General features: G+C 43.8%; 1 protein-coding gene across 1 annotated transcript; it reads left to right on the top strand.

The window, feature by feature from the left end:
• Positions 1-379: 379 nt before the first annotated feature.
• On the top strand, positions 380-12,110 carry TMEM171 (transmembrane protein 171). Its single transcript, XM_063179630.1, has 4 exons — positions 380-475; positions 2,246-2,939; positions 3,995-4,136; positions 10,727-12,110. The coding sequence occupies exons 2-4, from the start codon at positions 2,555-2,557 to the stop codon at positions 10,953-10,955; spliced, it is 756 nt and encodes a 251-aa protein (XP_063035700.1). The 5' UTR covers positions 380-475; positions 2,246-2,554; the 3' UTR covers positions 10,956-12,110.
• Positions 12,111-13,388: the final 1,278 nt, after the last annotated feature.

Raw genomic sequence — 13,388 nt, 5'->3', positions numbered from 1 at the left:
GCTCTGTCCTTTGCTCCGCTGCGAGGTAAGGGCCGGGCGCCTGGAGCCCTTCGCCGAACGCGCTTTCTCTACCGCGGGTCCCTGCGGCTGTGCTGCCGTGCCGTGGCGGGGCGGGGCGGGAGGGAGGCAGGCAGGGAGAGGGAGAACGAGCGGCCCCGGGCCGGTCCCGCGGGGGTCGGGAGCGGCCCGGGCGGGAGGCTCGTCCTCCGGCCGCCGCCGCGAGGGGGGCGGGATCGCGGCGCGTCTTCCCGCGGCCGTCGCCATTCCGTGTTTTCACTGTTACCGGTGTGTGTGAGAATTATCCGGGGTGTGTGTCCTGACTTCTCTCTGGAGAGCCCACCGCTCCCCACACTGCTTCCCCTCTGCGGCTTCAGCCATCCCTGAGGGAGGATGGAATATCTCTGAAGGGGTCTGCAGTTATTCTGGCGTGCAGTACTCCGGTGGCTGATGCTGGCGTGCAGCTGGGACGGCACAGGTGAGGAGGTTCAGGTGCTCCTCCATCACGGAGAGGTGATGGAGAGGTTGCCCTGCATCGCGCCTCTCTCTGACAAGATGCATGGCAGCTTTTGGGGCATAGCTCATCTTCCTGAAGATCTTACTGTGACTAAGACTAAGTGAGTTAGAATAGACTCTGCCTGATGGGCTGGTGCCTGAGGAGGGGTGTGCCATGGAATGCTGCTTTTCCTAAATGGAGTAGAGCTTAATTGCTTGTCCGTTAAATTGTCTGGCTTAATGCCCTAGGCTAGCCTCGGGAAACTGGGACAGGATGGCTTTAGGTAGCTTTTGGAGCCCTGCATCTCCCTGATGGTCTCCATAGACTGTCCTATGGTCAAAGATCTGTAAATCTTTTTGTCTTGTGTCTTTTGCTGCTTTGAGCTATATCAGCCCCCTGGGATAGACCTTCCTGTGAATATCCAGAAACTGGTCTGTGATGTGTTACCTGTTTGAAAAACATCAGCTCTGTTTTTAACAGTATCTGTCTGCTTTCTGCCTGTCTGTCATTGTCCTCCCCTTATCAGCAGTCATCAGCAACTGCCGATGAGGGGAAGAGGGCAGTGTCAGAACACTGCAGCCTAAGCTTAGTGCCTAAGTACTTCCTACACTTGATAGGGAAGAGCTTTCTTGTGGTCCATGAGACTTGTTATTTTCCATAGTCTGAACTTCTCCTGCATTTCAGGTTGGCTTTTGATGGACGCTAGCCAAGATTCCCACGGTGGCTAGTCACCATCTGGTGGCTAGTGTCCCTCTGGCTCCGTAGGCCAGTGTGTCAAAGTAGCAGAAATTTCCTTGAAAGTAACAGCGGAGTTTGGTGGGTTTTTGTACTAGAGCTCGCTGACTGGAACTCTGTCTTAACTTTCAGTCAGGCTTCCCTTGCCCCAGTAAATCCACATCCAGCTGATTGGGTATCCATGTGACCATATGGGCTTTATTGGCCTCAAAACTGTTTTCTTCTATTTTACTGCTGAATCTAGAGTCTTGTGGGCTCAGAAGTCTTCTGGGAGTCACCTTTATTAATTTATTTTCAAGATCTTTTGAGCAAAGACAAAATTCTCAGAAGTAGGGGGAGTTGAAGGGAAATGTAGGAGCACTATGCTTACCAACTCTAACTGTGAAATCAGTGAGACTTGAACTGGTCTTTAGAATGTTTTTTGTTTTGTTATTTCAGAACGGAGCCAAAAATCATCTCAGTATTTGCTTTTGCAGTAGTGTAGGACAGGAAGCTCATTTAAAGAGAGAAGCAGAAAGGTCTTTACTGCCTGTGGAAAGAGAAGAAAGATTTATATGCTCTGAGAAAGTATGTAATAGAAGATTTACTTGGTTAAAAAGTCCATTTGCATTAACATAGTATCTCTCACAAGCTGTCACTTTCTGCAGTTCCGCACAAAAATTTTCTGTAGCTTTCTCTTTTTACAGGGAAAGCTAACTTGTCCTTGTTCCAAATATTCAACCTTTCAAAGTAAGGTCCTATTAATCATAAGACTGTTTCTCTAAAGAAACAATTTAGCTGTGCAATAGCAGTTACAAGATGTTTAAGTTGAATTGTAAAGCAAGTTCTGTTTTTCCATTGGCATTTAACAGCAAACTTGAGTAGGCCCTGTAATACATAGTGGAGGTACTGCAAAACAGAAATTACAGGAACATACGCAATAAAGGCTGAGTAGCAAATTTGAAAGTAAGAAATATAATGTAGTTAATCTTGCTGGGTTGTTTTCTTCTTTCAGTTTGTTTATTTTCATGTTCACAGATCTGCTGTAGTTTGCTGCCATTTATTTCTAACAACTCATCTGCTTGAAGAGATTCCGTTGTAATGTATCCAGTGGCTGTTCCTGCACCAGGATGTGAAGGAAGTAATGGACAACACGGGAAATTTATTTTTTTCCTTTTTGTTTTTGGAGCTCTGTTGCTCTGTGCTGGATTCCTTCTTTCAGTCTTTGTTCTCCAGTCATGTCCATCTGGAAGCTTCAGACACTGTAATGAGGTCCTAAAGGCTGCTGGGCCAGGGCTGCCTATAACTGGACTGGTTTGTGTTGTACTGGCATGATCAAGGGCCAGGATGTATATAAGTCAAAGACAACTGCAAAATGAGCAGGTGTGCAGCCTTGTTTTTTGTTGTGGGAACTGTCAGTTTGCCCAGTTTCTCATATTTGGATTCCTGTTTTTAACTAGTGGAATGTTAATTAGCATCCTGGGCATTTGGGTTCCTGGTTGCAGCCCTGGCTGGCATATGATACAGCTCAACCACACTGGCACTTCTGACACAGACCTCCAGGGCTGTGGATTCCTGCCACTTCAAATCTTGGGACCTTTGATTGTGCTCATTGGGTTGTCTTTCTTCGTGATAGCTCATGTTAAAAAGAAGCAAAACTTATATCTCAACCAAGAATCCTGTGAAAGTGAACAACATCCTCACAGCCCTGAATCTTTTCAGGTTACATTAGGTGAGTAAAAAACTGAGTTGGAACTTTACACTGGGAATTAGGTGGGGTTTTTTTTCCACTAATAATTTATGGCTAGATATTATTTATTATTATTGCTTACTTAGTATGAGCTCTCAGCATGTCAGTTCTGCCCTGTCAGGACAGACAAAATAGAATAATGTTACTTTGTCTCATATGCTTTCTGTATGGTCAGTTCAGTTACCTTTCTCAAAAAGGCAGAAAATTTCTCTTTGGCATAAAAAGTAAGGTCTGACTGTGTAAAGCAACATAACCTGACACAAATGAGAACCCAAATTCTCTTCTCAAACTGTGTAATTGACACTGCAGATCAGACTTCTGTGACTATATTTAAGATCTATTTTAGCCTTCAACTCTGCCCCCTTAAACAGAAGATTCTGATTCGTAACCAATGTCCTGTATTTTTTAAGTTGTGGCCACATCCTCAGTCAGTAAGAGATATAATCATGAGTTTAAACTCTTCAATTACGGAGTGGAAATTTTTTTGCTGTAAAATATATTGATGTAGTGAACTGTGTATCAATAGTTGTGGTTAGCATGCCTTGAGCTACAAGTAACTTAGTAAGAAAACTGTCACAGCACACAAAATCAGTTCTCAGAGCCATTAATGACTTCTGTTACAGCATTGCAGTACTTATGGAGAAATTTAGAATTACTTATTTTATTTTTGGGAGGGAAACAAAATACTTTCCAATCCTTAAAATGTTTCAACGGTAACTGTGTGCTTTGCACTTTGGCTTCTTGTAGACAGCCAACCATATTTGTGTTTTTTAGCTAGATAATTTGTCAGCTATGTTGTCTAAATTAAATCCTTCAGTTATAAGTATGCTGCATCTTTATTTTTACATTTAGAATGTATCTTATTTTGGGATTATTTAGAATGTACCTCCAACCTACTCCAACAGACTAAAATGTATCAATTCTGTATGTGGGATAATTTGTCTTAAAAGCTAGGCAAGTAAAAATTATAGGATGCTGTTAATATAACCAGAGGTGCTCAGTTCTTCAGAGGTAGTAAATGGTGTTCTTTCCCCTAGGTGATGCTGTGATGGTATTCCCATCCCCACCACCTCCTTATTTTGCTGACCCTATGTCACCAACTCTGACTCATTGTCTTATGCCGAGTGTTCTGCCTACAAGTGTAGATCCACCACCATACCACTCTCTCTTCCCTGATGGGTAAGACTATTCATCCCTGACTTTAGGAATTTGAGGTATCCAAGACCCTGTTCTTATATAACCACTGTGAATTAACTACTAGGCATGACAGAGTTTTCTAGTGCATAACTCAACTTACTTCAGATACTTTACTTGAATTGGCATTTAAATACTGTTGTATACTAGGGGAGCTACAAACTGCAGAGTGTCCTTTATGAGGATTAAATTATTATTATTAAGACTGGAAAGAACTTCTGAAGTTCTTAAATCAATGCCCTGCAGTAGATTTCTTCCACAGATTGTCCAAGAGGGGATGCCATTGACAGCAGTGTGGTAATGACGTGATATGCATATTGCCAGATTTTAGGAGCCTCTGTGGAAACAGAGCTGCAAGTATTTTATGACACATACCCACAGACCCTGGGGACATTGCTTTGTCTGCCAATGTGTTCAGTTCTCCCATGTCCCTTATCTCTGCCTTGAGGAAGTGAGGCCTTGGGGTGCTGATTACCTTCTTCCTGCTGTGGCCATGTGTTGAGATTAAGGGATTCCTTGATATCACAGAAGGCTCCAGCATGCTGATAAGGGAGGCTGCAAAGCTAGTTTCATTTAAAGATGTTGTACCTTACCCTTGCAGGCATTCCTTACATATGTGGATTATAACAGAATTGCCTGATATTGACACCACCAGACTCGAGGAACAGGAGCTGCCAACTTATCAAAGACTTGTCTGTGCCACAGGAACTTGCAGGGTTATTTTTCCCCTCTGGGTTGCCACCACTACACTGGTAACTTGAGGGTAAAAGATGTCACTGCAAGGGTCACATACTAGAAGTCAGAGCCAGGTGCCACATGTCTAGAGTCCCTAACTTATTTTCACGCCGTTAATGATTCAGAAATGACTTGAATTAATATCTTTAGAATGGTCTTACATCAGCCTGGGTTTCAGCTGTAAATTATGTGGGACTGTCATTTAATGACTTTAATTCACAAGACTGTGTGTGCAACATTGTGTCACTGGAAACTGGGAAATAAACTCTCCGACCAATTTGTTAGGTTACAAAGCCAGCATTAGTTTATTAGCAGTGCTGGAGGCATGGGTAGTTCTCTGCACATCATGTTTGCTCAGTAACCTAACAGACCTAGTTATATTCCTGAAACTAATACATTTCCTGAATATATATATATATATATATATATATATATATATATATGCTAATTATTTCCATGGACTTATTTGGATATGCTTCCAGATCTTCTGATGAATCTTTTCTCCTTGAGGGTGTCTCAAACCAGTCATCAGGTCATAATGTACTTCTCTTACTGTTCTTTGCTCTGACATACAATCCTTCTTCTCAAAACTAAGATATCAGCTACTACATATTAGTCACCATTAACTGGAATAAGACTTACTAGTCAGAGATGTAGGGAAATAACACAAGAGCCACAATAGTGTCTGTATTTGTACTAAGCACTGTATGGGACAAAACTAAGCATTAACCATGAACATAGGGATAGTACACTTAACATATTAAAAGAATTTTCCAACCTCTTACAGAAATATAACTGGTTTGGTAATAGTTGGAAGCACCACCACTGCTCTTGGTGATGAGTGTGGGGAGAGTTGGCAGAGAAGGACTTGGGAATGGTGGTCAGCAGCACCTAAGCATGAGCCATCAGTGTGCCCAAGTGGTCAAGGCAGCCAATTTCATCCATATCAACAGTAGTGTGGCCAGTGGGACCAGGGCATCTAAATCCTCTGTTCAAGGGCAGGGGGACAGTTTGCTTGTTCCTGGCAAACTGTGGGATAGGAGGCAAAGATTAGAAGAACAAGATGCTTGCAGTGGTCCTCTGCTTCTGAATCTGGAGTGTGCTGGCCACACTGAAGCATGCTTGCAGTCTTATGCAGTTGAGGCAAGGGCTTCTAAGGTAACAGAAGCCAGGAGGAAAACACTGAGAGCTGTCTCAAAGGAACTAAGGGATGTTCCTCTAGGAAGGCAACATGGCCAGCATCTCAGCTAAAGTGCCTTTACACCAATGCATACAGTATGGGCAGCAAACTGAAGCAATTGTAAACCACCATGCTGCTGGAAGACTATGACTTTGTTGTCATTCCTGAAACTTTGTGGGATGAATCCTATTTCTGGCGTGTGACTTTTAATAGCTGCGAGGCTGTTCAGAAGAGAGAGGAAAAGAAGTAGAGGCAGAGGGATTGCTCTTTACAGCAAGAGGTGGATTGAATGTGAAGAGCTGTCCCTGACGAATACTCATGAGCAGGTGCAAAGCTGTGGGTAGGAGTCAGAGACGGAGGCAGCAAAGGGAGCCTTTGGCTGGGCTCTGCTACAGCCACCTGACCAAGGGGAGCCCATGGACCACACCTTCCTGCTCCAGCACGGGAGGCCTTGTGCCCGAGGGTGGTGGCCTGCAGGGGAACTCAGCCACCCCAGCAGCTGTTGGGAAAGTAGCTTGGAGGGCTGTGGCAATCCAGGAGACTCCTGGAATGCGTGGAGGACACCTTCCTGGGGCAGGTGACAGCCAGAGGGAATGTGGTACGGGATCTGTTGGTCACCAGTGCAAGTGAGCTAACTGGACACCAGGACTGGAGGCAGCCTGGGCTGCAGGGATCACGTGCTGGTGGAGTGTGCAGCCCTGAAGGATAGGGCTTGGCTAAGGAGTAAAAGTTCAGCTCCTGAACTTTAGGAAAGCAGACTTCCAGTCCTTTGGGAACCTAGTCAGTGGGATCCCCTGACAGACTGCCCTTAGGAGCAAGGGAGTAGAAAAGAGCTGGCAGATCTTTAAGGAACTCTTGCACACAGCATGAGAGCTGGCAATCCTCAGGAGCAAGAAATCAGCCAAGGGGGGCAAGAGAGCGGCATGGCTCAGTAGGAATTTGCTGGTCAAAGTTAAGGGAAACAAACCAGGACAGGTGACCTAGGAAGAGTTTAGAGATGAAGCACAGCTGTGTAGGGAGGCCATGAGAAAGGCCAAGGCAACAAAAGTGGAATTGAACCTGGCAAGTGACACAAAGAATAATGGGAAGGGCTTCTACAGGTACACTACATTAACCAGAAAAAGAAGGTCAAAGAAAGGATGTCTCCCAATTAAACAATGCTGGAAAAGTGATGAAAGTGGATGAGAAGGCCAATGTACTCAACAACTTTTTTACCTCTGTCTTGAATGGCAACCTCTCCTCCCATTCAGGGGTGGATGGACAGCAGGATAGGGACTGAGGGGACAAAGTCTCTCCTACTGTAAGAGAAGATCAGGATCATGGCTATCTGAGGAATTGGAATGTACATAAGTCTGTGGGACCCGATTATCTACATCCCAGAGTCCTGAGGGAATTGTCAGTAGATGTCAGTCATATGTAGTTGCCAAGCCACTCTCCCTGATATTTGAAAAGTCGCTGCAGTCAGGACAAGTCCCAGGTGACTGGAAAAAGGGAAAAATATTGTACCCACCCTTAAGAAGGGTAGAAAGGAGGAGTACTGAGAAACACTGACCCGCCAGCCCCACCCCTGCCTGGGAATATCACAGAACAGATGCCCCTAGAGCTGTGCACATGCAGGACAGGGAGGTGATTCAGGACAGACAACACAACTGCACCAAGGGCAGATCCTGCCTGATCAAGCCAGTGGCCCTCTACAATGGGGTGATGGCATCAGTGGACAAGAGAAGAGTTACAGGTGTCATTTATCTTTATTTTAGTGTAAAGCCTTTGGCACAGTCCCCCACAACATCCTTCTCTCTTGACTGGAGAGAGATGGACTCAGTGGGTGGACTGTTCAGTGGAATTGGTTTGACAGTCACATCCAGAGGCAGGTGGTCAATGGCTCAGAGTCCCAATGGACTTGAGTGAAAAGTGGTGTACCTTGGGGGTCCATAATGGGACTAGTGTTATTAGATATCGTATTAATGACATATACAAATAGATTTGCAAATGACACCAAGCTGAGTGGTGTAGTTGTCAGATTTGAAGTATGGGATGCTATCCAGGGGGACCTGGACAAGACGGAGAGCTAGATCCATGGTGATCTATGTGTTTTAACAAGACCAAGTGCAGGGTACTGCCTGTGGGTCAGAGCAGGCCCAGTACCAGCACAGGCTGGGCATGAACAGATCCCAGCAGCCCTGCCCAGAAGGAATTGGGGGTGCTGGTGGCTGAGAGGCTGGACATGCCCCAGCCACGGGCACTGCCAGCCCAGAGAGCCACACGTGTCCTGGGCTGCATCCAGAGCAGGGTGGGCAGCAGGGCAGGGAGGGGATTCTGCCCCTCTGCTCTGCTCTGCTCTGCTGAGACCCCACCTGCAGGGCTGCATCAGCTCTGGGGGCACAGCACAGCAAGGACAGGGAGATGTTGCAGTGAGTCCAGAAGAGGTCACCAAGATGACAGAGGTCTGCAGCACTTCTCCTGTGAGGAAAGGCTAGGAGAATCAGGTTTGTTCAGCCTATAAAAGGGAAGGCTTCAGGGTGAACTAATTGCAACCTTCCACTACCTGAAGGGAGCCTACAAGAAGGAGAAGGGTGTATTTTTTTAAAAGAGCGTATAGTGATGGGACAAGGGGGATTGATTTCAAACTGAAAGAAATTTTAGAGTAGATACTAGGAAGAATTTCAGTACTGTAACAGTGGTTAGACACTGGAACAAGTTGCCCAGGGAAGTTGTGGATGTCCCATCTTAGAAGTATTTAATGCCAGATTAGATGGAGTTCTGAGCAACCTGGTCCAGTGAAAGATGTCCCTGCCCAAGGCATGGGAGGTTGGAAATAGATGATCTACAACATCCCTTCTAACCTATAGGCTATTTTGTGATTCTGTGGTTCAGTTTTGGGTCTTTCTTAGTGAGAAAGAGTTCTGGAATATGACAGAAGAAGATCAGCACAGCTGGTGAAGGATCTGAAGCACTAGTCGTGAGGAGTTGCTGTGGGAGCTGGAGTTTTTCAGTCTGGAGAAAAGGAGGCTTGACCTTATTATTCTCTTCTGTTGCTGGAAAGTGGGTTGTGGCAAGATGGGGATTGGCCTCTTTTGCTAGATAACAAGTGGCTGGACAAGAGGAAATGCCCTTACGATGTGCCAGGAAAGGTTTATCTTAGCTATTAGGAAAGGGGTTTTTTGCAGAAAGGCTTGTAAAGCATTGGAACAGGCTGCTCAGGAGAAGTGGTGGAGTCACCATCTTGTTGGAACATCATGTGGATGTGGTTTAATGCTAGTGTGGATTTCATTGTCTTGTGAACATATGTACACAAAGAAGCAGTTTTTTGGGATAGTATCTAGCGGAATGGATAAAACACCTCAGGCTTGGGTACCGAGCCCAGAATGTCTGACCTTGCCCTGTGGTGTTTTCTGATGGAGATGCTCTAGCTGGTGCCCTTCCATGCTTACTAGCATCCTCACAGAGACCTGCTGAGCTGATACCACCTCTGAGTGTGATACTGCCTCAGTCCTGCTCTCTCATGGCTCAGCACTTGTTGGCAGCTAGGGCATCTTGACTCATGCAATTTGCTTCCTGAGCACTTTCATGGAAGAGGGACAATGGCCTCATTGTTCATAACAATGCCATGGTTGAAGATCCCAGATACGGCAGTGGATACACATTTCACATGTTGGTGACTAGTGGACAAAGGTGATTTGCCTCTTCAATCCATTGCTCAGTGTTCTGTCAGCAAACACAGTGCTGCAGCCGGTGCTGGATGAGAGCTGTTAGTAAGCTGAGTCATGGTCTCATCCCAGAACTGCTTGCATTTTTCCTGCAATCTGTTGCGTAGCACCTCAGCACTTGTCTTGTACTATTTCCCTCTCCTATGAAAACCCTCACAGACCAGTAACAGCATTGAAGATGAGGTGACTGTGCTCTGTATTTGTGCTCCTCACTCAGTGTTTATATGGATACAGATGTATGAGTCAGCTCTGGAAGTGAATCATGAGGAGCAAGCAGGTCTTCCCTTTCCTTGGCAAGCAGCTGAAGCAATATGCTGAGGGCCAGCTCCAGGGTGAGATGAGCAAAGTACCAAGAACAATGTGGGTTCAACCAATTTTGATACAGTTATGATTGTTAGAGGAGGACAGAGTACTTGGCTGTTCGCCTTGAATGTCACTGGGAACTTTGCAATATGGTCATGTTCAGTCTGCCATGGATTGCTGGAATTCCTAGTAAAAGTTTGATTGCCTTTCGTGTGAGATCTCAAAAGGCTAGGGATGGTGATTTTTTTTTTTTTTTTGGATGCAGTTCTGAGACTAGCAACTGTCTTTCATAAAGGAAGGGGACTGTGTATGTGATACACTACAAAAGGGAAGATACATTAAGAGCTAGGGATCAGAAGATTTAGTAAGATTGTGAAACAGCACAGCCAAAAGCAGCTAATACCCATAAGCCTGGCTGTGACTGGTGATCTGAAAGGTTAAAAGGGAGCTGTTTTGCCCTTCCCCTCTGAAATTATAGACTTTTCATATGAAGAGTCATAATGTAGCCCATAGAATGAAATCTTAATGCTTATGCAAGTTCTTTGCTTCAGGGGTTTTTAGGAAGTGTGTGCATGTTTATATAAATCAAGTCAAATTTCACTCACTGTAGATAAATGAATTATGCTAACACATAGTTTTGTGTTTTATAGAGCACAGCTTGGTGATGATGAAAGAACAGTTGCTGTTAGAGACTATGAATCCGTATATACAATTTCTGGAAGCAGCTCACCTTCAGATATTTTACCAATGCCATGCCTTTCTTCTGAACCACCACCAAAATATGAAGAGAAAGCATCAATAACAAATAATGAATATTCACCATCTTCTTCCTTATCTTTTTCATCTGTTTCCTTAGCCACATCTGACACCAGCTTCTAAAGGACTGACAGTTCACTTAATTTTTAATAAAATGTACACAGAGATTTACAATTTTTGAATTTATTTACATTTTGTAATAAAAGCAATAATGTTGTCTGTGTCTAATTTTTCATCAGGAAGAATAAACAATGAACTTGGATTTCAAGAAATACTAGAGAAGCCTGGGCCTCTGCTAAAGTAGTCTGAAGGGAGTTCACTGCAAGAACATTAAATTCTCATCTTGTTCTGTTACAGCTTCAGTTTCTATTTATAGCTGTTCTTTTTATAATGAAGCCACTAAGTAGAAACCAACTTTTTTTTTTATTATTTTAATTAAATCTGTTTGGAGCTTCAAAGAAAGAAATAATTAGGAAGTGTTTTTATTTCTATTTTTGCATGACTTGTTTGCAGAGTTATGGCCTTTACAAGTACTCGAGGAGCATTCACATGTAGGGGTGTTAAGGTTGCTATGAAGATGCCATGATGCTATGAAGAGCTTCAATGGTTACCTTTTGGTCTGCCTGGTAACAAACACTCCATATTTAGGCTATCTCTGGTCCTTATGTAAGTATAATCCCTCGGAAAATCAGTTTTAGCTGCAGTTAAGAGCCCAAAGGCAGCCCTGAGGATAAATAATAGGCTAACAGTTTAACTGTGGTAACCACTGGTTTCAGGGGGATTATTCTGCTGTTTTATATCATTATTCATTGATTATACAAGGAGTGCTTATTGTGTGAGAGTGAGTGCCACAAAGCAATGCTATCTTTGAGGTGCAGACATTGCTTACCAGCAGATGCGGGAGAGGCAGTTTCATGGAAACCCATGCAACAAATGTTTTTAACTGACATAACACTTGACAGACCCTTCAGAAGTACAACCCTCTTAGCTCTTCCATCCTGCTGCCACCCTAGGGTAGTAGTAGTGGCCTGCCTTCAGGGTGGAGGTTCTAATGTTATTTTGTGTTTGTTTGCGCCTGTTCCCAAACTGAAGGATTAGCTTGTAGTAGGTAAAGATGAGTAGGAAGAACTGAGTTGCTGCTATCTTTGACATCTTACAACTTGCTATGAATGCTGTTTGAGAAAAAGAAATTGGATTCTGTGCTCAGAAAAGTGGGAGGGCTTTGGGCTTGGTTTAGCCTGGTGTATTTGCCAGCATTAAAACTTTTTGTAAGAGTGATCTCTGAATTGTTCAGCTGAGTCTCTGAACAGCTGTGTGCCCTGGGACCCCAGTTACATCTCCACTTGTCATATACTATGCTGAATTTCAGAGAACTTGAGTGTAACAAGATGCCAGACTATGAATTAAGAACTTAAATTCCCTCCTGTGCCTAGGGAAAGGTGATCACCTTTTTGTCATCTTGCTATGAACATGCCTCTCACCTGCTGACTGCTTTAGAGAGATGTTCAGGAGCTCCTGCATTTGCCATTTATTTCCAGTTCTGTGTCATTCCCTCAGTTATGCCAGGACAGCTCTTTGTGCAGCCACACAAAAACAAACCAGCCAGTGAGGGAAGTATATTTAGCCAGCAGTAGAGCTGAGGGGCTTATGCATGCAGAGTAATGAGCAAACACGGCACAGAGGGGGATTTAGTATGTAGGAGCTGATTAAACTGGCATGACTCAGCCATTAGAAATGTCTGTATGAAGAAAGGGAATCCACAAAAGCCAATCGGCATTTTGTCCTCTCTTCTCTCAAACATTTTTTACCTAGTGAGTTTTTCAAGGATGTTTGTCCTTATATGAATCTGCAATACAAGATGTAGTTTGCCATCTTTGTGATTATTTTTTAAGCTTTTGCTCCTGTTGTTTAAACAGTGGGGCCCACTGCTGTGTATGATTCATGCCTACATAGCTTTGCATGTGTCTAAGGAGCCTGTTTCTCTCTCAGATTATCCTTCTATCATATAACAAGAACAGAAGCTGGGATATTTTACTGGAAAAATCCCATGCAACAAAGCCCATGTTAGCTTTATCCTGTTCTTTATCCAGAACACTCATTTTCTGAAAAGGCTAAGTATCAAAACATGTTTTCACAAATCTGGAAATATTTCACCATCCTAAAAAATATAATCAGTTGCATTTGGTAGTAAAGTGAAAAAGTATCAACCTTTTCTGCTGCCTTCAATTTGCTCAGTTGGTTGTTCCCAAGATGTACCAAAGAGACCAGACAAATCAAGCAGAATATGTTGATTCATCAGAGTTCTCTGTAACAGAAACACAAGGAAAACAGAAATCTTGTTTTCCTTCAAGGTTATTGCATTTTCTTCATCTACTGCAGAGTCTTCAGTGTGGATAACTTCATTTCTAAAAAAGCAGTCTCTCAGCATCCTGAGAAGGTGTTACCTCTCAAAACAAGGATTGAAAACAGAATTTATCTCTCTGTGATTTTGAGAAGATGCTTAGGAAATAGATCTGTTTACCACTGTATTAGCGTCTTCTATTTTTTACTTAGAAA

Source organism: Melospiza melodia, chromosome Z, assembly GCF_035770615.1.
Source record: "Melospiza melodia melodia isolate bMelMel2 chromosome Z, bMelMel2.pri, whole genome shotgun sequence".
Taxonomy (NCBI): Eukaryota; Metazoa; Chordata; class Aves; order Passeriformes; family Passerellidae; genus Melospiza; species Melospiza melodia.
The sequence above is the reverse complement of the archived record's forward strand: the minus strand, read 5'-3'. Positions and strand labels throughout refer to the sequence as shown.